The 23,998-nt window shown below is 41.9% G+C and overlaps 2 protein-coding genes across 6 annotated transcripts in view; both read right to left on the bottom strand.

The window, feature by feature from the left end:
* Positions 1–1,774: 1,774 nt before the first annotated feature.
* Positions 1,775–15,613, bottom strand: LOC143491041 (transmembrane protein 51-like). 2 transcript variants are annotated; one of them, XR_013125069.1, is made up of 4 exons: positions 15,347–15,613; positions 6,118–6,260; positions 5,493–5,937; positions 1,775–4,786 (listed from the first exon to the last, which is right to left on the bottom strand). XR_013125069.1 is itself a non-coding variant. In XM_076989701.1 (3 exons), the coding sequence occupies exons 2-3, from the start codon at positions 5,762–5,764 to the stop codon at positions 4,438–4,440; spliced, it is 621 nt and encodes a 206-aa protein (XP_076845816.1). In that variant the 5' UTR covers positions 5,765–5,937; positions 15,347–15,609; the 3' UTR covers positions 1,775–4,437. The 2 variants fall into 2 exon arrangements, 1 of the variants encoding a protein (XP_076845816.1); XM_076989701.1 differs by lacking the exon at positions 6,118–6,260 and having other exon boundaries at positions 15,347–15,609.
* A 1,383-nt stretch (positions 15,614–16,996) lies between these two features.
* The window catches only part of kazna (kazrin, periplakin interacting protein a), a 35,424-nt gene continuing 28,422 nt past the window's right edge, over positions 16,997–23,998 (bottom strand). For 3 of the 4 annotated variants that reach the window (XM_076989697.1, XM_076989696.1, XM_076989700.1), the window contains 7 exons: positions 20,680–20,885; positions 19,211–19,329; positions 18,754–18,985; positions 18,548–18,649; positions 18,281–18,447; positions 18,060–18,186; positions 16,997–17,961 (listed from right to left, as the gene is read on the bottom strand). In XM_076989697.1, coding sequence (XP_076845812.1) covers positions 17,773–17,961; positions 18,060–18,186; positions 18,281–18,447; positions 18,548–18,649; positions 18,754–18,985; positions 19,211–19,329; positions 20,680–20,885 — 1,142 coding nt within the window. In that variant the 3' untranslated portion in view covers positions 16,997–17,772. The remainder of the gene's footprint in view (positions 17,962–18,059; positions 18,187–18,280; positions 18,448–18,547; positions 18,650–18,753; positions 18,986–19,210; positions 19,330–20,679; positions 20,886–23,998) is intronic. The other variant, XM_076989699.1, reaches the window with a different exon arrangement.

Genomic DNA, 23,998 nt, shown 5'->3' with positions numbered 1-23,998 from the left:
TTAAATAACTTCATGAGCAGTACGATGGGTCACAGGGGCCTGCTCATCAGATTAGTCCCATTAACTGTTCATCACAGTCAAGTTTTAATCACAGGGTTACCAAAAAGATTGTAGATAATCCATTTATTTTACAGGGAGCGACTGAGAAACACCATGAGATCACAGTGAAACAGCTTCTAATTATTAAAAGTAATTTTGTAATACTGTTGCAAAAGATAATGAAAAGCACTGTTCTCTCTCTCTCACACACACTGCTATTAAAGGATTATGTGAGTCAGGGTACAAGGGGAGCCATGGACGTAATTTTGATTTCAAAAGTGGGGGGGACATGGATTCGTCGCTATTTAAATATTTGGTTTTAACCGTAAAAACTGGGGGGGACCAAAGCCGGCTTTTGAAAAAGTGGGGGGGACATGTCCCCCCCCCAAAATTACGTCCGTGAGGGGAGCTACTGATTCAAATAACTTTTCTAAGGTCTTCCATTCTGTCAGGATGCCCACACTACACTACACTTCCCAGCATCCTCGACACAGAGGCGGGGAGAGCGAGTCAGCCAATAGACTGAACAGATCATCCTCCCCGGAATTCTAACTGGTTCCATCTGACTCTTGCAACCTATAAATTCCAACCTATAAATTCCATCACACACAAGTCTGTTTAATTGTGAAGTTTTGCTACGGTTCAGCCTACGTGTACTAAACCCTCGCTGGGTATACCGTGTCTAAGTTGTGTGCATCATTTTCAGTTACTCTTACCTGTGTCTCTGGATCTGTTGTGGATGTACATAAAATAATTACTTGTTTGCCCTTACACATGCGTGTCTGCGTCTTAACAGCTCGTTACACATTCACAAGTTTAGTTTAATCTTGAGCTTAGTAATGTTGGTCATGTTTCTTTCCTTTACACCTTACCTATGCCACCCATGCCTCTTAGGTATAAGTTTATCCAGTGTCTTCAGAACCAGTATTTTGTGTGTGGGTGGGGGTGGGGGGGTTTATTAGGCCTGGTTTATGTCCAGACAACAAGCCAGAACTGTAGTATTTGGAAATGGTTGCAGGTGTGCAGTAATCCAAATGTGTTGCGTTACAGAATGTCACTCACATTAAAGGAACTTTTCAATAGCTTTACTGTTAGCATGGCCATTGAAAACATGTGCATAAATATATCTTATTGGGTTCATGAAAAAAAATATTCGGGAAGTCAAGGGAGAAAGTGATGCACAACACATTTTTGTGAATAAACTGTGTCCAATTTTCACCTTGGTGACTGTGAGGCAAAAAATACATTTAGTAAAATTACTGCAAAAAATCTTGACCAGAAAAATGTCCAAAACATTTGTCCATTGTCAAATATAAATCTATATCAACCAGACAACCATATTCTGCCTTTATTTATTTTTAAGTTTTTAAGGTGACAGTTAGCCATTAGTGATTCCAGTGTCAGGAAGCTTTTCTCTTACAGCTGTTCCCTTAGAGTTATTCTGTTTGGGCTGTTCTGTTTGGGTTGCTCTCTTAGTGCTGTTCTGTTTGGGTCGCTCTCTTAGGGCTGTTCTGTTTGCGCTGCTCTCTTGGGGCTGTTCTGTTTGGGCCGCTCTCTTAGGGCTGTTCTGTTTGGGCTGCTCTCTTTGTCTCCTTGCATCTGTTTCATGTTACTTGTGTATTTCAGTCTACGCCTTGTCCATGTTCTTTGTCAGTTGTTGAGCTGGTTACGTGTTTGTTAGCGCTGAAGTGCTAAACCACTTTAAGAATACAAAGGAAACTTTCATGTTCAACACTCAGGTATCAGGTATCATTTATTCAATTTGACAAGGCAGGACATGCCAGCATAAAAAAAAAAACATTTTAATGCAGTGAGACCTGAAATGTGTCAAACATTCAACAAAGAATATAAAAATCAAAATTAATTAAATTAACTTTAAAACATAAAATAGTAATTCAGTCACTTAAAAAACAATTTAAGAGCACGAGGAATAAAAGAGAGTTCATGTCTTTTAGATCTGCTCAAGGGTACTACATATTCCCGCTGCCGACGAAGTGAATAGGATTGCCACCTGTCCCGGTTTTGCCGGGACTGTCCTGGTTTTCACGTTGCTGTCCCGGTTTTCCCGGGCTGTCCCGGTTTTCCTTCTTTTTAATATTCGGTCCCGGCAAAAAAAAAAATTAATTTGTCCTTGTTTTTTGTCAGACCTAGGTGGCAACCCTAGTAGTGGGAGAGATGATGAAGGGATGCCAATAATCCTGCAGCATCACTTTTGTACCCTTTCTAACTCCTCTGAGAGTTTTTTGGTCAGCTCACCCCAAACAGGGCTAGCATACTCAAGGACTGGACGAATAAAAGTCAAATATATTTGTTGGAGGACCTCACATGGAAGACCAGCTCTTTTAGCCACTGCAAGATAGTGGATCCTTGGTCTTGTCTTTATAATCATATGTTTGATGTGAGTGTCCCAGGATAAATCAGATGAAATCTGGACTCCCAATAGTTTGAAAGTAGTGACTCTACTGATATTTTAGCCAGAAATGATTGGAGATGGTGGAGAGGGAATATTATCCTGATGTCTAGCACTAATAACCAATTACCAACCAACCAACCAACTGTCCCCAATTAGCCACAGAATCCAGGGCTTTCTGAGTCAAGCCTGGTAGAGACCCCATCAGAAACTCTGTGATTGTAAGATCATCAGCATATTTCACTGGAATAAGAGAAGTAGGCAGATGAGCATCCAGGCTATTAATACAAATAACAAAAAGTAATGGAGATAACATTCCTCCTTGTGGAACACCAGCTGGTACTGCACAGTGCTCAGATACACAGGATCCCCACTGCACCCTCTGCACTCTGTCACTCAGATAGCTTTTAACAATAAGCCAGAGGGGGTGTCTGATGGCCATACTAGCCAATGTATGAAGCAACTGACAGTGATTTATTGTATCAAATGCTCGTGAGAAATCAACAAACACTGCATGAACATCCATCTTGTGTTGATTATTAAGTGCTTCATGCCAGCTTTGAAGAATCTGGATCAAGGCAGTCACAGTTGATCTTCTTGCCATAAAACCATGTTGGGAAGTAGCAATTTTGGAAGTTATATCCTCCAGAAGGGCATCTCTTAGGATCCCTTCAAACACTTTGCCAACAAAGCTGACTAAGGATATTTGACGATAGTCAACTGGAAAATTAGGCCTACCGTTCTTAGGAACAGCTTTGACCAGAGCTTCTTTCCACGGCTTTGGAAATTTACTGTGTCGTATACATGCATAAAAAAATCTCAACACAGGTGCCAGTTCTTCATAAAAAATCTTTAAAACCCAAGAGGGTATACAGTCAGGTCCAGTCGACTTCCCCCCATTGACTCTACGGAGTCTAGCTTTGACCTGTCCAATACTTAGGAAGGGTATAGGAACATTCAAAAGTTGATTGGTAACCTCCTCCTCGGAGGGAGTAGTCTGAGCCACTTGATCCCATACTGACGCAAAGTGCTTAGCCAACGTATCACATTCCTGCTGCATGGTCTCGGGATCCTATGATATTACGGCTTGCTTACGATTCTCCATTCCCATTAGTGCTATAATGGATTTGTACCACTGTTTTGACCTAGAATACTGCAGTTCCTCCACCTCTTTCTTGTAGTATTCCTGCTTTGCTGTCTTGATCTTTCTAACAATGACTGTAAGTGACTGTAGGTTTCTGTAAGCAGTTTTGTTTCCAGAGCAAAACTTGCACCGTCTCTCCTTTATCAGATGTTTAATTTGCACACAGATGTTTAATTTGTCATCCACGGCTTGTCTTTATTCGTAATTGATAATTTCTTTAATGGGACTACTGTATCCAAAATAGACCCCATCATAGAGGTGAATGTTGTAACCTTAACCTCTGGGTCAGTGACCGCAAAAATAGGAGAAAAATCAGTGGTGTTCATAAGAAGTCCCAACTGCCGTATTGCCTCAGGTGTACGTTTACGACATATGGATTGAGTGCGTTGAGAAGGCCATTCACCAGCATTTCACATGATGGTTTGATGATCAGAAGTGCCAACAGGTTTCAAATGGACAGTTAATTCATACAAGGAAGGAATGTTCGTGAATTGCATCAAGTTGGCTAGCCCTCCTTGTTGCACCGGTCACAACTTGCATCAATCCATTGCTTCAATTGGTTAAAATATCAGAGATTAATAAGAACAGCAGCTCGCATTATGGATCAGTGGAAGCTTCTTGAAAACTTGACTGTTTAAGTCACCTACAGGTCAGACATATTTTGATGGCATGGAAGCTATAAAGTACATCATAACTTTACTCTTGGCTCTGATCCAACTCTACTGTTGTCCCTTTAAAATCAGACACCCATATCCATTCTGAATGGGAGCACTATAATGAAGACAGCACCACTGATGCACTTGGAGGCGTTTACAATGTCACTGCAGAGTGAGAGCACCTCCCCTCACTTCAGATTTAGTGAACAACTGGTAAGTGTGACGCGGTGGAGTTCAGGGGGAAGTGCGTCGTACTGCGGCGGAGGGGTGATCGGTTCCTGTACGAGTCCTGGAGTCTCGTTCCTACGGATCAGTGCAGGCTGCGGGACAGAACCGTGTGCGTCTTGTCGAGTCTGGGCGGGTCGCGCGCACAGTTTATCGGAGAACTCCGTCCCACAATCTGTCACCATCACATCCTCATAGGCTGGAAGGTCGGTGGTGCAGTAATTTGGTTCAGAGAGATGTCCAACAGTGTATTGATCATTGTCGACCACTTCCTCATAACTGGGCACAGCAAAGCATTCAGCTTCTCTTTGCCTACACATACACAAATACAGACATATGTTACTCAAATAGACCATGCTTTCATTCCCCCCCATATTTTAGGGTGGGGGTTGTTTCAACGATTTATGCACTGAAAAACATTTAGCATAGAATGGGTTTCTAGCTTTGTATTCTGTGCATTCAACATAAATGTTTTCACTTGTTCATATATGAACAGGGGTTTTTCTTCTGTATGGGGTAAATATGACAAATTTACAATACATTTAATAGTGTTGAAAAATGCAAATGAAATTAGCATTGAGAGAGGACATGTACTGAATTGAAAATGGAGCTCATTTAAGCTGAATCAAGGTACACCGTGTAGCAATGTAGCACTTGATCTCACCCTGTTTTACCCCGGGTGAATAACCACACAGCCTCCAATGATGGAAACTAATTTATCCCATTTCTCCATTTATTTACGTGTCTGTTTGCTCCCTTACAAATAAATTCAAGCAAACTGTTTGCAGCTCGTCTCTCCATCTCTACCTCGAAAAGGTTATTGTGTTCTTGAATAAACGTGTTCTGAGCAAGACTGACTGTGCCAAATGTCTTTAGAATGCTCCAATAACACCACTGCATCGGGGTCTGTGTTTGAACCCCTGTAACGCGTTCACTTCCCCGTCCTGACTGAGCGTGCTCGTTCTGCGGCTGGGCGGGAGCTGGAGTTAAGCCCCGCCTCTGCGGTGTGTTCGCTCACCTCTCGCCCCCCCCTGCTGAAGAGGGCACGCCGTCGCTGGACTGTTGCTCTCCCCGTGTACACTGTATCTTTTGTATGCTGAATATCAGAGACAGCAGCAGAAAGGCTATGCCTATGCACAACGACACCCCCGACCAGGAGATTTCGGGGGAGCCCGTGCCGCGATGGTGTTTGCTCGTGGGCGAGTCCCTGTTCCACATTGTCACGATCACACCTATGACCACCAGACCCAGGCCCAGAGCAGTCATGACACACAGACAGCAAGACTTCATGCTGTTGCTCTGGCCGGAGCTCGGAGGAGGCCGGCCCCTGTAGGGTATGGTGGCTCTCTCAGATACACGCCTGTCTCAGTCATTCCCGCACTTGCGTCTTTCAATTAATCTCATCCTGATGCTCTTGGAGAGGTGTCTGTGTTGTGCACTTTCTCTGGCGTGTAGTTTCTGACCTAAAAACAAGAAGCACAATTAGTCAACATTAACAATGATGACTATTTTACTCAAAAACGCTAATCTTAAACTCACATTGGAAACAGTACAGCACTGTGCACCTGAGAAGATTGTGTTTAAAGTTCCAGATTATATTAATATGAGTATTTATATGAACATATGAATATTTACTTGCTTACACAAAGAAGACAGCAAACAAACAAAATAATAAAACCTTCCAGGATTCTTCCACCGAAGCTGGCTGCTCTTCATTCTCTGTTAGTGTCTGACTGTCACGAGAGTGTTGCTCTCTGACTTCAGATAAGGTGGCGTACTGCCCAAACTGCCAAGAGACAAAAGAAGCTCTTCAACTGCAACTAAAATACAGTTGAAGTCATTTTCAAGCTTGGAGATTTTTTTGGTTTTGTAAATCATGACTGCATCATTGTTGCTGTGCCATGCAGAACAGTAGAACAGAATGTTTACAACTATATTTTCCAATAGGAAACAAACAACTTTTTATAATACTAATGTTCAATTGCCAAAGTATTTTACTGCGGTAGTGTTTTTATGTATTATAGTGTTCTTCTGCACACTTCATGCCCAGATAAATGACTTATTTCTCGGTTGCCCAAGATATTTGCAGTTGTATATCATTGCAATCACAGCCAGAGTTACAAATATGCTCACTTTTTAGGTAATATATTTCATTATTAGGAACATTTGTGCATCTGCTGATTAAAGTAATTATTCAATCAGCCAATCATGTTGCAGCAGCACAAGGTCAAGCGTGGCAGTTGTGTGGATGAAAATGTCTTGCTGATCACAGGTCAGAGAAGAACAGCCATACTGGTTTGAGCTGATAGGAAAGCTGAGCAGATTTTTTTTTACAACTGAAAAAGTAAATATTTCTTGTTGTTCAGCACTTTTCGCAAGGTCCTTGGAAATACAATAAAATACACACAATTGACTCTTCATACAATGCATCAGACCACCTGCCTAATACTGGCAATACTGAGATGTTCAAATCACCAAGTCAGGAATCACTAAAACCAAATATATATTGTGACGGGCAGGGTAAGCGAAACAAAAAGGAAGCGATCACGGCAAGTCTCAGGGAAAACGGATGGTTTAATAGAAAACGTGCGCAAACCAAAAACCCGTGACTCGATCCAAATGAAGGATATAATGACCAGCGGTCAACTGGTACAAAGAAAAGACTATAGACCCCCCATACTCAAATAGCGGCCCGTGGGCCGCATGTGGCCCTATCTATTTCTGGCCCGCGAGCTGTTTTGAAAAGTGTTTTCTTTTTTTAGGAATCTTTTTTTTCAATCGCGCTATCCGCTCTTATTTTGAAATCGCAAACTATGATGACTTTCAACTTGATAGTTTAGCTCGGCTGTATTCCTAACCAAATTGCACAGTAGGGGCGAGAACGAGTTTTCAAACCTGTGAATTACAAATCGTACGTGTTTTTACATGGATGCAGCCACGAAGTCGCCAGGTTTGCTTCATGGAAAATTCATTTTTAGGAACGTAAAGTGTTACCGGAGCGGAGCTCGGAGCGGTCGTTTTCTGCATGGTCCTAGCGCTAGATTCGTCGCTATTTAAATATTTCTTTTTAACCGTTAAAACTGCAGAGGACCAAAACTGACTTTTGAAAATTACGTCCGTGAGGTTAAATGTACTAAATGTTGGCTTACATTTCAAATATCATGTTTAGCTGAATAACCATGTTATCAACCCCTTTTAATGTACAGTATGTAGGCTTACAAATTCATGTTTAACTGAATAAACCGTTGAACACGAGTAGCCTACATTTTATTGAGCATGTTTTTTTCTTCAAGTATCAAAGTAGAACAGCTTCCTCAAGCAGTCATTGATGCATTTTGAAAACAGGAGATGAGCCCCTGGTCTAATGCACCCTCTGTATTAAGAAACCCTATCTCAAAAACTGACTTTTAGTCATTACTTGGGTAGCACGCATATGAGCCATTTTAATATAGATTAATTTCAAGATTTCAGTGAGATTAATCTAGATTAAAAAATGTAATCTATGCCCACCCCTAATATATATATATATATATACACACACACACACACACACACATCATACATACATAAAGGTCCTTCTAAAAAAATTTGCATATTGTGATAAAGTTCATTATTTTATGTAATGTACTGATAAACATTAGACTTTCATATATTTTAGATTCATTACACACAACTGAAGTAGTTCAAGCCTTTTAATATTGATGATTTTGGCAAAAAAAAAAAAAAAAATTAGCATATTGTATCCGACTAATAAAAGAAAAGTGTTTTTAATATAAAAAAGTCAACCTTTAAATAATTATGTTCAGTTATGCACTCAATACTTGGTCAGGAATCCTTTTGCAGAAATGACTGCTTCAATGTGGCGTGACATGGAGGCAATCAGCCTGTGGCACTGCTGAGGTGTTATGGAGGCCCAGGATGCTTCTATAGCGGCCTTAAGCTCATCCAGAGTGTTGGGTCTTGCGTCTCTCAACTTTCTCTTCACAATATCCCACAGATTCTCTATGGGGTTGAGGTCAGGAGAGTTGGCAGGCCAATTGAGCACAGTAATACCATGGTCAGTAAACCATTTACCAGTGGTTTTGGCACCGTGAGCAGGTGCCAGGTCGTGCTGAAAAATGAAATCTTCATCTCCATAAAGCTTTTCAGCAGATGGAAGCATGAAGCGCTCCAAAATCTCCTGATAGCTAGCTGCATTGACCCTGGCCTTGATAAAACACAGTGGTCCAACACCAGCAGCTGACATGGCACCCCAGACCATCACTGACTGTGGGTACTTGACACTGGACTTCAGGCATTTTGGCATTTCCTTCTCCTCAGTCTTCCTACAGACTCTGGCACCTTGATTTCCCAATGACATGCAAAATTTGCAGTGCTGCTTCTCTGTAGCCCAGGTCTGGCGCTTCTGCCGCTGTTTCTGGTTCAAAAGTGGCTTGACCTGGGGAATGTAGCACCTGTAGCCCATTTCCTGCACACGCCTGTGCACGGTGGCTCTGGATGTTTCTACTCCAGACTCAGTCCACTGCTTCCGCATATCCCCTAAGGTCTGGAATTGGCCGTTCTCCACAATCTTCCTCAGGGTCCGCTCACCTCTTCTCGTTGTGCAGCGTTTTCTGCCACACTTTTTCCTTCCCACAGACTTCCCACTGAGGTGCCTTGATGCAGCACTCTGGGAACAGTCTATTCGTTCAGAAATTTCTTTGTGTCTTACCCTCTTGCTTGAGGGTGTCAGTGATGGCCTTCTGGACAGCAGTCAGGTCGGCAGTCTTACCCATGGTTGCAGTTTTGAGTAATGAACCAGGCTAGGAGTTTTTAAAAGCCCCAGGAATCTTGTTTAGGTGTTTAGAGTTAATTTGTTGATTCAGATGATTAGGTTATTAGCTCATTTAGAGAACCTTTTCATGATATGCTAATTTTGTGAGATAGGAATTTTGCGTTTTCATGAGTTGTATGCCAAAATCATTAGTATTAAAACAATAAAAGACCTGAAATATTTCAGTTGGTGTGCAATGAATCTAAAATACATGAAAGTAAAATTTTTATCATTACATTATTGAACTTTATCACAATATGCTAATTCTTTTAGAAGGTCTTATATATATATATATATATATATTTATATACACACACACACACACACCTTAACACATTTCATTTGCAAAGTCTAGTAGTTGTACAGCCATGAGAAAATCCTTCCAAATGTTAGATTTGGTCTGGACAGTGACTAACTGGCACCATCTTGATGTCTACAGTGGAACGGTAGGTAATATACATTTTTACATACTTTTACATTATTTTACACTTTTCAACGATATTCAAAGAATATCTTTAATACCTTAATTGCTATTAATTAATGACTATTTTTATTCTGCTGCATGTTTGAGATCATTCATAGGCCCTCCTCCCCACTCCTATCTTTCCATCATTTCTGTCTCTCCTCTGTACCATCTACATATACTAGTCACAGAGATGTGACGATGGTATCAAGAAACCTGGTCGCTAAAAAAGGGACCACATCACCCAACTGTCAGTACTTTGGGTTTGGGCCTAGAAAAATAGGTCATCCAAGAGACACTGAAGTGGTGTGCAGGATTTGTGCTGATGTAATCCGTGCCAAAGACGGACAGACAACGAATCTTTATGACCGTTTGTGCATATACCATTCTGCAAAATATGCTACACTGTCAAATTGCTCAACTGGCTTTAGCAAAAAAGCTGGCTAAGAACAAACAACCGTGTCTGGGGCTTCTGCAAAAAGGACAAAGTATAAGCCTGACAGGGAAAGACGGAAGCAGCTAGTCATGCTGTCACTCACTTCCTAGCAAAGGAAACGGTTCCTCAATACAGTAGAGAAGAATGTGTGTAAGGCCACATGCCAGGTGGGAAATTCCGTCTTGATGACAGCGGTTCTAAGGTCTGACGGCATCAGAACATGTACTTTGGCACCGCTGGATGACGCGTTCTCCGAGTGCACCTGGATGCATTACACTATGTCAGCATGAAAGCGGACTTCAGAAAGCCATACAGCCAGCGACCTGGAGGATGCATTGTGGGGCAGGGGGTTTGGGGGGGGGGGTGTATACGCCCTGAAAATATCAATATCCCCTGCAGACCTACTGGTAACATTCTTACTAGTTAATATTGTGGCATCCATCAGACAAAGTCAGTGCTTTGTAGACAAATCTTTAAAGACATGTCCCCCAATTTACTAAGGCAGGTACACATCTCAGAAATAATAATAATACAATTAAAAGTAATAAATTATTTAAATGTTCATAGCTAAATTAAACAATGCTTTCTGGGTAATCTGAATAAATATCTTGTTTTCTTTTAAATTAGGTGCAAAATGCTATTAAAGCCTATTAATTAGATTCCTTCCCATCCTTCCTTTTATGCAAATTGGCATTTCAGAACATACATGTCAAATCTTGAGGTGGACTGAAGATAACAGCAGAACAGCCTAAGACATCAGGCTCCTGTCAGCCAAGAACAGGAACCCGAGCAGAATTAGGCAGAAGCCCATCAAACTAGATGGCTGTAGAAAGTTTAGTCTGGTGAATCTCACTTTCTTCTGTGACGATCTGGTTTTAGGGTCAGCACTGATAAATCGGCAGCAGTTACGTGACTCAGTCACAGTTGTGGGTACAGCAGAAAGAGGGGCAGCCTGCAGCAGGTTTTAGAATAAAAACAGATGCTTTAATGATTCTAAATGATGTTTGGAACAAGAGTAACGCTGAATGTAACGTGAACATTTGGAAAAGGCCATTTCCAATATGGTTTATTTCTCAAGTTTTTACTAATCCTGCTGACCATCAGAAACCTGAGAATGATCCAAGCTGTTTTCTAGTCCTTAGTAACAACCTGGTTAACTAGCATTTGATTTCCTCTGGGTCTACCTGTAATTACTGAATTTCAGATTTATCTATAGTGAACTTCCTTCTTCCTTGAATGACAGCCTTTTTTCCTTTATCCCTACAAGTAATAATTCCTGATAACCTGATGCCGAATACTTCCCAATCCTACCTGGAGGATGAGATGTTTATATTAATTAATTAATTGCTATTCAAGGATAGCCATACAATATGACTGCCACGTGAATGGCCAGATTTTTGTCTCATTTGGAGAAACTGTCAGAAGTGATTAGAAAAGTAGGTTCAGTGTAACCAGAATGATCTCCAGATCTGGATCTGCTCCTGTGCAACCTGCTGTGCATCACCATATGGCAACAGCAGAGGTGGCACAATGAGCTTTAGCCTCTGTGCTGCTCTGGACTGGCTGCCACAGAGCAGCTAATCATGCCACCTTCACGTCTCTTCCATTGTTTGAGAAGACCACGTTGTTTATGAAAATTAGATCTCATAAATCAATCTTGCAGCTTACAATTACGCTAGTGTCTTGACCTGCTGAGTCCTGGTGGTTCTTTCTAAACTACAGTGTATTCAAGTATGAAATTGACTTACTAAGTGTGAATGACACTTAATGTAAAGCATGTGATCCAATTAAGGAGAACTGTAGAAATACAGAATGAATAATACAATCATCGGTGATCAACAAAACTATTTTTATAAGCAATAATATGACCTTCATAAAATGGAAAGACATGGGAATAAGAACCGTGTGGTGCCACTACAAGGGGTTTAAAAGTGCACACGCAAGGATACACACACGTGGACGTACTTGTGCACACACACACACACACACACACACACACTGCTGAATCAATGCCCACCCACACACAGCTCCAGGACGGCAATTGGTAAAATGCAAACAGTTTCCCATGAGCCTGTCTCACTCTTCCAGATAGAATTGCAAATCCTAGCAACACATTTGGGAACCAGATGTCATGACAATTGCACAGCACATTAAAACATGTCCATATTTAGTCCAATGCATGTCAGTGCATGTAGCATTGGTGAGTACACCAGAATGTGGAAAATTCTGTGGAAGATCTTGTGCACTCCCTCTGCCAGGAAGTACAAGTTCTTTCCTGCTTTTGAATGGCTTTAAAAATGCGTGACAGAATTTACCTCCAAAAAGACCAGAAAATAACAGTATGGGATAATAGAACATACCATGGAGATGCTACAGTTCTCACTGCACAATATACCTGTATTTCAATAGAATTCAGTTAATTATCCAATTAGATTTGCATTTGATTTAAAACACAAAAAATACATACATATTTGAAATATAGTATTCTGATTTGTATTTGAACAAATTGATTAATTAATTAATTAAAACTTAAAGCAGTACCATCCATAATAACGAACCTGTGCATACAAGTATCTGGTGTATCTCGAAACCTTATTACTACTGAACTGCTGCTTTTCACACACTACCTTTACACACTACCTTTAAAAATCAGTTAAAATGTATCAGATGTAATGTAGTTCCAAAATCCCATCTTTTAATTCCCTTACTGTTCATACTCAAACTCTTCAGTATCACTTCATGAGTCACCTACCCACAATGTAATAACTAAAAGTTTGTTAAGAAAAAAAAAGTTTGACAATTTTCTTTGTGGATTTTTCTAAAACTTACCTAGAGAGGACTTGAACCCATGGCACCCACAAAGTGGCCCTTACAGCGACAGTGTCATTTAACACGATACCTATGGAGATAAATCTGTAGCAAAACTTGAGCGCGTGAAGGACCTGATTTGAGAACTTGTAAATCAAAATCTGTATGTGTATTTTTAATTTGAGAACCTGTAAACTAAAAGTTGCACTTGTAGTTTTGATGTGAGAACTTGTAGAATAAAAATCTGAGCGTGCATGTTAAAAAATAACTGGCAGGAAATGTACACGAATTCAGCACAACTTCATATCTGCCCACCTCGACTTTTGCAACACGTTTCTCGGTGTACGTGTTGCAAAACAGATTTGACCACTTGTACGGGGAAGTGGGGAATGGGACAAGAATCGTGACTCTTATTTTTAGCTGCAAAAAAAAAAAAGAATTGGAGGCAGAACAATTGCGTAAAATCCTTCTATGATTGCACAAACACCAATATGGTTTTTTAACTGCAATATTTTTCTAATGATACAAGTGTGAGGGGGATATACACTGTATATATTTAGTTTATTATTCAGAGTTGATTTCATAGTTTAAAATGAATAGTTAATATATATGGTTAAAATGTAAGGTGATGCAATATGTTATATTTGTTATGTATGTGCTAAATGAAAATGAGCACTTTCTTCTTTGATTTACACCTTTGACCTACCACCTGAATCACTTTGTGCTCAGCCCCCTGATGGGTGAAAAACCTACAGAAAAGCCACACCTCAGTATAAGCCGCATGGTTCAAAGCGTGGAAGGAAAAGTAGCGGCTTATAATCCGGAAAAGACGGTAATTAAGGGACACCTTGGGAGCTGGAGCTGGTGCTTGCACAAGAGAGAGGAAGAAGAAGCGTGTGTGGTTTCTACTACCAGTTATCCTGTCCTGAGCTGTTCGGCTGGAAATAAAGAGAATTCTACTTTACTTGTAACCCGACTATCTTTCTTCCCACCCCTTGGAAAAGAGACCTGGAATAATAGTGACATTCAAATTATAGGGTTACACAAGCATGGCAAATTATATTAGACAGCTAGAATATGATCAATAAAGGCACTTGATGAAAACTTGAATCTAATGTCATTATGATGTTTCATTGCATAGACAAATAATAATTATTAGAAAAATACCTGTCACTAGCTAGTTTGTGCCATCATAGAAGGAATTATCCGCAATTGTTCTGCCTCCAACTCTTCTCTTTTTGCACCGAAAAATAAGCTGAATCACGATTCTTGTCCCATTTCCGACTTCCCCATACAAGTGCACAAATCTGTTTTTGCAACACATACACCGAGAAATGTGTTGCAAAAGTCAAGGCGGGCAGATATGAAGATATGATTTTTTTTACATTCATGCTCAGATTTTTATTCTATAAGTTCTCACATCAAAACTACAAGTGCAACTTTTAGTTTACAGGTTCTCAAATTAAAATCACAAGTACAACTTTTAGTTAGCAAGTTCTCGCATCAAGAATACAAGTGCAACTTTTAGTTTACAAGTTCTCAAATTAAAAATACACATACAGATTTTGATTTACAAGTTCTCAAATCAGGTGCTTCACGCTCTCATGTTTTGCTACAGATTTATCTTCATATATACCAACCTTGTAAAGTATTTGTAACGTTACTAAACCCAAATAACATGCAAGAGAGTGTAACTAGCTCGATGGAGGGCAGGGAGGAACCTTGAAGCATGTAAATATTCTCTAGTTGACCAAAAAAAAAAAAGAATGACCACTCAAATGAGCGTAATGGGTCCCTTCCTACTCATACACATATATTTGGACCATCTAGAAATCAACGACTGACGACAGAGTACAATGAGACACGAACTTTGGACGGACAGTTTACTTCTGACACAAACTCAACTGCAGCTATCGCTTCTGCTCATCAAGAAAAATGTCCTTTCCATGGAGTGTGTTTCTCTTCACAGACGGTAACGCCCAAGATCTAAGAGACACTAAAATCTCCTGGGCCACGTTAACAACGTCGAACAACGAATTAAAAACTAAAACTGAGAAGATTCCTTAGTCGAGCACTGTGGCGTCTAGTGGGGTCTTCAAGGTAAACTAGGGTAAGTTTAACATCGATAATCAAGTAAAAGAAATGACATCCCATAGTAAATAGATTCTGCAGGGCTGTGATTTAACCCCCGCCCTTAACAACATAAAATCACATTAATGCAACTTTTAACGTTCAATATAGCATAAAAAGAATGTTAAGTTTGTTCATGTTAATGTTAATGAAAATAAAGCCATTACAAGCAATGTAGAGAAACTCCAAAAAATGTTGAGAAACTCTGGTCATGCTCCTTACCTACACATCGATTCAACCCAGACCCGCGAGTGAGAGCCGCTTGGGCATTTCGTGAAGAACAACCCAGAAAACAATACCTGCGTCCTTCACAGGGAAATGAACACAGAAGTACTAAAACCAGTAACTCAACATTACATTCTTACAACACTACTAACACAAGTGACCCAACAATAAGTGTACGCGATTATTTGCGGACAAAACTTTAATTTATTCACCCTTTAACTCCGTAGTAATAAAATGTGTTAAATGTCGCCGCCCCTGGTTTAACCCTTTGGCTGTGCGCTACAGTCAGCCTCGTCTGGGCAAAACAAGAGTCTTAATACCCCCCCCCCCCCCCCCCCCCCAAAAAAAAAGTGTTTAGTGCTGTTATTTTAATGACATTTTTTGAAAATTTGAAAACATGAACTGGCAGTTTATTCGACACTAGGGTTAAACTAACGCCTCGACACGTCAGCTCAATCAGGTCCCGCTACGTTGGCTATTGGGGCAGTTATTCGCGTGTTTTGGTTAAGAATAAAAACGAACTAACATTTTTAATACTAATAAGTATTGTTAGTGTGTTTCTGGGGAAAATAACACCCACTAAATTAACGGTAGCTTTTCCGGCGGAGTGCGATGATCCTGCAGTGTTTAACTAACTTTATGAGCAGTACGATGGGTCACAAGGGCCTGCTCATCACATCAGTCCCATTAACTGTTCATCAGAGTCAGGTTTTAATCACAGGGTTACCAAAAAGATTGTAGATAGGCCTAATCCATTTATTTTACAGGGAGCGACTGAGAAACATCATGAGTTCACAGTGAGAATACTTCTAATAGAAAGTAATTGTGTAATACTGTGGTGAAAGATAATGAAGAGCACTGTTCTCGCTCTCTCTCTCTCTCACACACACACACACACACACACACACACACACACTGCTATTAAAGGATTATGTGAGTCAGGGTACAAGATGAGTTACTGATTCAAATACCCTTTCTAAGGTCTTCCATTCTGTCAGGATGCCCACACTACACTACACTTCCCAGCATCCTCGACACAGAGGCGGGGAGAGCGAGTCAGCCAATAGACTGAACAGATCATCCTCCCCGGAATTCTAACTGGTTCCATCTGACTCTTGCAACCTATAAATTCCAACCTATAAATTCCATCACACACAAGTCTGTTTAATTGTGAAGTTTTGCTACGGTTCAGCCTGTGTACTAAACCCTCGCTGGGTATACCGTGTCTAAGTTGTGTGCATCATTTTCAGTTACTCTTACCTGTGTCTCTGGATCTGTTGTGGATTTACATAAAATAATTACTTGTTTGCCCTTACACATGCGTCTGCGTCTTCACAGCTCGTTACACATTCACAAGTTTAGTTTCATCTTGAGCTTAGTAATGTTGGTCATGGATATTTTACACCTTTACACCTTACCTATGCCACCCATGCCTCTTAGGAATAAGTTTATCCAGTGTCTTCAGAACCAGTATTTTGTGTGTGTGCGTGTGTGTGTGTGTGTGCAGGTGGGTGGGGGGAGGTTTGTAGGGGGTTTATTAGGCCTGGTTTATGTCCAGACAACAAGCCAGAACTGTAGTATTTGGAAATGGTTGCAGGTGTGCAGTAATCCAAATGTGTTGCATTACAGAATGTCACTCACATTAAATAGACTTTTCAATAGATTTACTGTTAGCATGGCCATTGAAAACATGTGCATAAATACATCTTATTGGGTTCATGAAAAAAAATATTCGGGTGAGTGTTCAGATGCAGCGTTACTGGAAGTCAAGGGAGGAAGTGATGCACATTTTTGTGAATAAACTTTGTCTAATTCTCACCTTGGTGACTGCGAGGCAAAAAATACATTTAGTAACATTACTGCAAAAAATCTTGACTAGAAAAATGTCCAAAACACTTGTCCATTGTCAAATATAAATCTATATCAACCAGGCAACCATATACTGCCTTTATATATTTTTAGTTTTTAAGGTGACAGAGTTAGCCATTAGTGGTCCCAGTGTCAGGAAGCTTTTCTCTTACAGCTGTCCCCTTAGAGTTATTCTGTTTGGGCTGTTCTGTTTTGGCTGCTCTCTTAGAGCTGTTCTGTTTGGGTCGCTCTCTCAGAGCTGTTCTGTTTGGGCTGCTCTCTTAGGGTTGTTTTGTTTGGGGCGCTCTCTTAGGGCTGTTCTTTTTGGGCTGTTCTTTTTGGGCCGCTCTCTTGGGGCTGTTCTGTTTGGGCCGCTCTCTTAGGGCTGTTCTGTATGGGCTGCTCTCTTAGGGCTGTTCTGTTTGGGCTGCTCTCTTAGGGCTGTTCTGTTTGGGCTGTTCTGTTTGGGCCGCTCTCTTAGGGCTGTTGTGTTTGGGCCGCTCTCTTAGGGCTGTTGTGTTTGGGCTGTTCTGCTTGGGTCGCTCTCTTCGGGCTGTTCTGCATGCACTGTTCTTTTAGGGCTGTTCTGTTTGGGTCACTCTCTTAGGGCTGTTCTGTTTGGGCTGCTCTGTTTGGGCTGTTCTCTTTGGGCTGCTCTCTGGCTGAGGTGGTGCCTCCTCACATCCGGCTGTAATCAGTGTCCCAGAGCTCAGAGAAGTGATGTCCTCTTCACCCGGCCTCCTCAGGCTGAAGCTTACTGGAGGCTATGGGGAAGGAAGAAAAATTTCATTTTGAATTTTCAGTTCTAACCGTCACCCTCGCCCCACCTCTTCTGAACGCCTGTCACAAGCAATGCTCACACCTTGACTGTGAGTTTTTTGTGGGAGAGTTGGTCACCATGGCGACTGCCTGTGGCGTGTCCCAAAGAACTCGGACGGGGCAGAGTAGGAGGAGTTCCCAGCGGCTCCATGTCCTGTTCCACCCCCTGTCTGAAGATACAGATAAAAAAAAAACATGCAAACAGTTTATAAATGGCTGGAATCTGATGCAGGTTGTTGTCCCCTTGCTCCCTCTGTCCCTTACCGTGCAGCCTTCAGGAGGGCCTTCATTTCCTCACTCAGATGTTGACGCACCATGTGCTTGTTTCCTGGGATACCTAAAGCCGTTGCCATAGTGTCAGTGTTAAAGGAAGGATCCAGCACCATTACGGCTCCATGGACCCCGCTATTCTGCAGAGTGTCAGCAAACTCCTGCAAATAACACACAAGCAGATCATCTCCCCACGACCACATCTCCACATGGAAGTAAACGCTCTCTCTGTTCTCCGCTACTCTCAGGCTCTGCGTGTACCTTCAGATCGATGTCTCTGAGCCACTTCATAATACGCTGGCAGCTCCAGACCACGGGGTCCGTGTTATGACTCTCACACTCCACCCTCCTCATCTGCAGCACCTTCAGCAGTGCACACAACATTGCACAGTGTGTGTTGTCAGAATGCTCCATGTATGCGTGTGTGTGTGTGTGTGTCTGTGTGTGTGTGTGTTATTGGTCAGCACCTCTTTGCTGAAGTTAAGCATGTGGAGCAGCCGCATGCCCAGTAGCAGGCTGCCCTGGTGGGCTTTTTTGGACACGTGCAGGTGCTTTTCCAGGTCGGCACGTGTGAGGGTGCCCAGCAGGCGTCCGTCTACCAGGTGGGTGTGGAAGAACTGGGAGTACTGCGGTAGGCCTACGTCACTCAGCCACGCCTGTGCCACCCAGTGGTGGTCCAGTTCGGAGGCCTTAGACAGTCTAAGAGAGCGCGCACACACATACACACACACACACACACACACACACACACACACACACACACACAGCAACAGACCTGGATATTTCAGGTTTACAAAGTAAGTGTAATACTGTGGTCAGTCTGCTTGTATTGTGTTTACCTGGGTGTGTTTAGGTATGCTTACATTGTAGAATGGATTAGAGCATGGATGGATGGATCAGGTTTTTTTTGCATAAATGTCTCACCCCTGTCCTGATTCTGCCTGTCTGTAGTCCTCGATGGCCAGGCGCAATTTCCTGCGGTGCATGGAGTTGCTTATCCCCAAACCACTCTCCAGATCTGCATCAGTTAAGGCTAACATCACCTAACACACACACACACACACACACACACACACACACACACACACACACACCAGTGCTTTTTATTTTTATTGCATCATTCCTGAACTGCAGGTCCACCTGTCCCAAAACCTGGAAAATGAATGTGCCAATAGGAACGGTCTCAAAAAATCATTACCAGATCTACTAAATCCAAAGAGGATCTAGTAGATCTGGTCTTCTACGGTTCTACTTCATCATAGAGGAACTGTGGCCACAAGTTAACAGAGACAGATGGGCACTTAACAGGACAATTGCTAATCATAGCCTAGCACAAGAAGCCCCCGAGCGGAGCGGGAGGTCGAGGGAAATGTGGTCAGACGAGCTTTCACCCACTGTCTACATCCAAAATCATGATTTGGAGAAAGCCACAAGCTTCTTTCACCCCTCAGTGATTGCTGCCAACCACTAAACATAAAGGAGCTGTAACAGAAGGGGCAGGTGCAGTGACATACTAAGGCCAGTGCACATGAGAACATTTAACAGGAGCAGTACAGTGTTTGGAGCATTATAAGCTGGTAATGCCCTCATGCACTCCTCTAAACACCCTGAAGAATGGCTCAGTGAGCCCAGGATGTATTCAACTGCGTCCCATGTCCCTTTAACAGTCTAAACATTGCTACACCTTTATGAGACAATCCAGAGTGTGATTTAGATTTCCAGTTGTTTCCCCTAAACAACAGGTGTTATTCCTTCTCTAAACATAATTTCTGTGTACAAGATTTCAAAACTATTCAGTTGTTGGGTTGTCAATTAGATCCACACACACAAATATATATATATGTATGTGTGTGTGTATATACATATATATGTATATATATATATATATATATATATATATATATATATATATATATATATATATATATATATATATATATATATATATATATACATATACATATGTATTATAATAAATATACAAGATATATGAAATCAATTAATATGGCTGAATAACAAACAATATATATAGTTTGGGGTAACACTTTATTTTGGTGGTCCCCTTTAGATGCTTTGTAGGTGAGTAGTTTGTCTTTAACCTTCTATACCAGTGTTTCTCGAGCCACTCCTGTGGAGACAGCGGACGGTCCACACTTCTGTACCCTACTGTCACTGCTCAGCTTCCCTAATGTCTGGTTCATTAGGGAGCATGTTGTGAGGTTTGATAGAGCGCTGAAGGGCATTGTGTTCTGGGCTCCATGGAGCTGTTCGAGAAGCACTTGGGGCAGTCAGGTTGTGAGCATCTGGGCCTTTATGGTTTATAGCATACGGTGGATTTGTCTACAGCGTGCGCAAACACGCCTCAGTGCAACAGTTCTGGTGCGTTCTCTGACCTTGCCGCTCTTGACGTTGTCAGCACATGCGCGGATGTACATGGGCATGGCCATGATGACCTCGAGCCAGGCCTGCACAGTGCCCGCTCGCCACCGGGACATGGGCGCTGACCGCGCCAGCTCCACCTGCTGCAGTCTGTCGAGCTGATCCTCCCAATCCGATAGGCTGACGCTCAGGCGGGCGGGGCTTGACAGACTATCTGAATCTAGATTGGTGGATGAAGGGAAAGAGGCAGGCCTATTTGCAAGGGATTTAAGGGAGTAAATCTGAGGCTCATGTTTTACTAAACCATCTACAGTATACAATACAAGACAGTGGAACTTGTATTTATTGGGACAGGATCTTAAGATGACCTATAGGGGGGCATAAAAGAAGATGGAGATGAATAAACCTGTGGATTTCAGACAGTTACATCTGGTCTGGCTGATCAGAACTCCAAAACCAAAGTGTGCCTCATCAAAACAAACACTTTCTGGGTTTTTCTCTGAAATGGATAAACTATAACGGCGTTGGTCTGACCATTCAAACTAGAACATGCTACTCAGGGAAAGTCTCAGGTCTTTGCGATAAAATGCTAAATTAACAAATTTAAACTGCAAAAAAAGGAGACAAAGCAATAATTGCTTGAAATAAAGTATACAATCATGGTACATGAACTCCATATTACTGACATTGGAAATATATATTTTTTTGTTTAAATTTTATTAAACCACTTCCTTTTGCTTGTCCTCACATTTGTTTCACTATGCATTTAGGGTAATTCCACAAGCAAAGTCAGCTGAACTTTGTGTCCCAAGCAGACTGTGGAAGTTTGAAAACGTTAGCACAATGCCCCTTAAAGGGTGGAGTTAGACGGTTCTTCAAGCCTCCGCACGTCTGAGGTACTGGGCACATACAAATCATGAGTCTGCAAGTCCAGAAAAGGCTGTTGATTTAGACTGGGTGTTTGAGAGCAGCAGATAATCCTTAAGCACTAATGAGGGAACAGACGATGACGTCGCTAATGACCACGTAGCCAGTGAAGGATGGGGTGTGAGATCAGGAGTCAGGAGAGAACAAATGAGGTGAAGATTTGTTTGGATGATTCTCAAGCAATGTATCATAGCTGAGATTAAGATGACAAGATTGTAGAGCTGGTTTCACTTTATGGTTATCTTCATGTTTAAGATGACATTTAATACTAGGTGTGAAAATGCACCCAAATTGGTTTCTGAGATTTAACTTACACAAAGCTACCAGTAGATGGCAGCACATGCTTGTTATTCCTGGAGTTCTACTGCGAGGCAAAGCAAGCTAGCAGAGGTATTCGAGTGGCTTTATGTGCAGGAAAGAGCAATGCCTCTTCCCTCTTTTATTCCCAGATATACACGAGTGTACCATAATCAGCACTGCAGATCATACTGACGGAGAGGTAGGAGTTGCTCCGTTTGTATCACTACACACAATTACTACTGAACTGATATTTGTGACACAGAAGCAGCTAGAACTGGGACTACAGTGTCAATGTTGTATTATCACATAATACTACTAGATCAAATAGTACACCTGTGTGTCCAGTCAGCACAGGCCAGTCAGCATGGTTTCCAAGCATTCTAGCTTTCAAGGTTGCTGGGTTCCACACCAATCCTTGCAAGCACACACACACACACACACACACACACACACACACACACACACACACACACATTTACACAGCATTGCTAGCACCTCTGCCAGCGTGACGGTATTAGAGGTGTTTAGGAGAGTGGCAGTTATCTGTTAGTTAGGGACTCAACTGGGAGTAGCTCATTTTCACCTTTAAAAGGAGACAAAAGGTCGACGGGGTGCTCAGGGGGTTCAGAGGCTCACACGTGCAAACACTCAACGTCCCCGCCACCGGCGGCTCTGGGTTTATTTCAAAATATTTTATTCTTCTTTAATGTCTGTTCCCATGCTTTTCTCTATGTTCCAGGTAGTCCCACACAGTCATAGCAGTTTTTGTCAAAACTATAACTACTTTACTCCTCTGCAGAGAGATAATTCAGCACTGCATCCACATTTACACAACATTAAGGAATCAGCATTAAAAAAAATAATTTCTGTTAAAAAAGGCAAATAGAATGAGACTGTGGTGATAAGCTCTGGGGATTTGTGACACACTTTGTAAGTGCCAGGATGAACTACAAAGCAAGGACAGCAATGCTACCATGACACACCATTCTATGTCTTCAGAGCAAATGCAAGATTCCCTTAACCACTGATCTGTGACCAGATCTGCATTTGTGTAGAAAGGACATCAGTGTAATGTGGTCAGACAAAACTGACTCGAGATCAGCATTTAAGGGAAACTTCTGTCCAGTGTAAGTGTTTTAAGTGATTAGAGTGCTCCTGTAGGAGTGGCAGGCTGAGAACTTCAATTTATTTTCTATAACTTAGAAAGAGGTCTGTGATAGTGAAATACATTCAGAGCTCAGAATGTGTTTTAAGAGACGCAGATCTGCATATGTGTGGTAGTTATGTGTGCTAGTGTGTGTTACAGAGACCCAGTGCAGACTCAGATCTACATATGTGTGCTAGTGTGTGTTACAGAGACCCAGAGCACACTCAGGTCTACATATGTGTGCTAGTGTGTGTTACAGAGACCCAGAGCACACTCAGGTCTACATATGTGTGCTAGTGTGTGTTACAGAGACCCAGAGCAGACTCAGGTCTACATATGTGTGCTAGTGTGTGTTACAGAGACCCAGAGCACACTCAGGTCTACATATGTGTGCTAGTGTGTGTTACAGAGACCCAGAGCAGACTCAGGTCTACATATGTGTGCTAGTGTGTGTGTTACAGAGACCCAGAGCAGACTCAGGTCTACATATGTGTGCTAGTGTGTGTTACAGAGACCCAGTGCAGACTCAGGTCTACATATGTGTGCTTGTGTGTGTTACAGAGACCCAGTGCAGACTCAGGTCTACATATGTGTGCTAGTGTGTGTTACAGAGACCCAGTGCAGACTCAGGTCCACATATGTGTGCTAGTGTGTGTTACAAACCCTCAGTGCATGATTTATACCTCATCATTCAATGTGTGCGACCTCTGACTCTGAGCCCTGTGGTCTCCCTGCAGGAGAACTCTGCCATAACGCTCCATCACTCAGCCAGCGACCCACACAGGACACAAGATTCAAGGTTAAATTAAACGAAAGGCATCAGAGACAATGGACATTTACGAGCACAGGTTGCACCACAAAGCATTTGTTATGTACAAATCCAGCAGTCCTTCAAGTTTCCGGATGAAGTGCAGCCAGTGTCAGTGTGAAGGGGATGAAGGGTTAGACGACGCCCAGCA

Source organism: Brachyhypopomus gauderio, unplaced genomic scaffold, assembly GCF_052324685.1.
Source record: "Brachyhypopomus gauderio isolate BG-103 unplaced genomic scaffold, BGAUD_0.2 sc69, whole genome shotgun sequence".
Classification (NCBI taxonomy): Eukaryota; Metazoa; Chordata; class Actinopteri; order Gymnotiformes; family Hypopomidae; genus Brachyhypopomus; species Brachyhypopomus gauderio.
The sequence above is the reverse complement of the archived record's forward strand: the minus strand, read 5'-3'. Positions and strand labels throughout refer to the sequence as shown.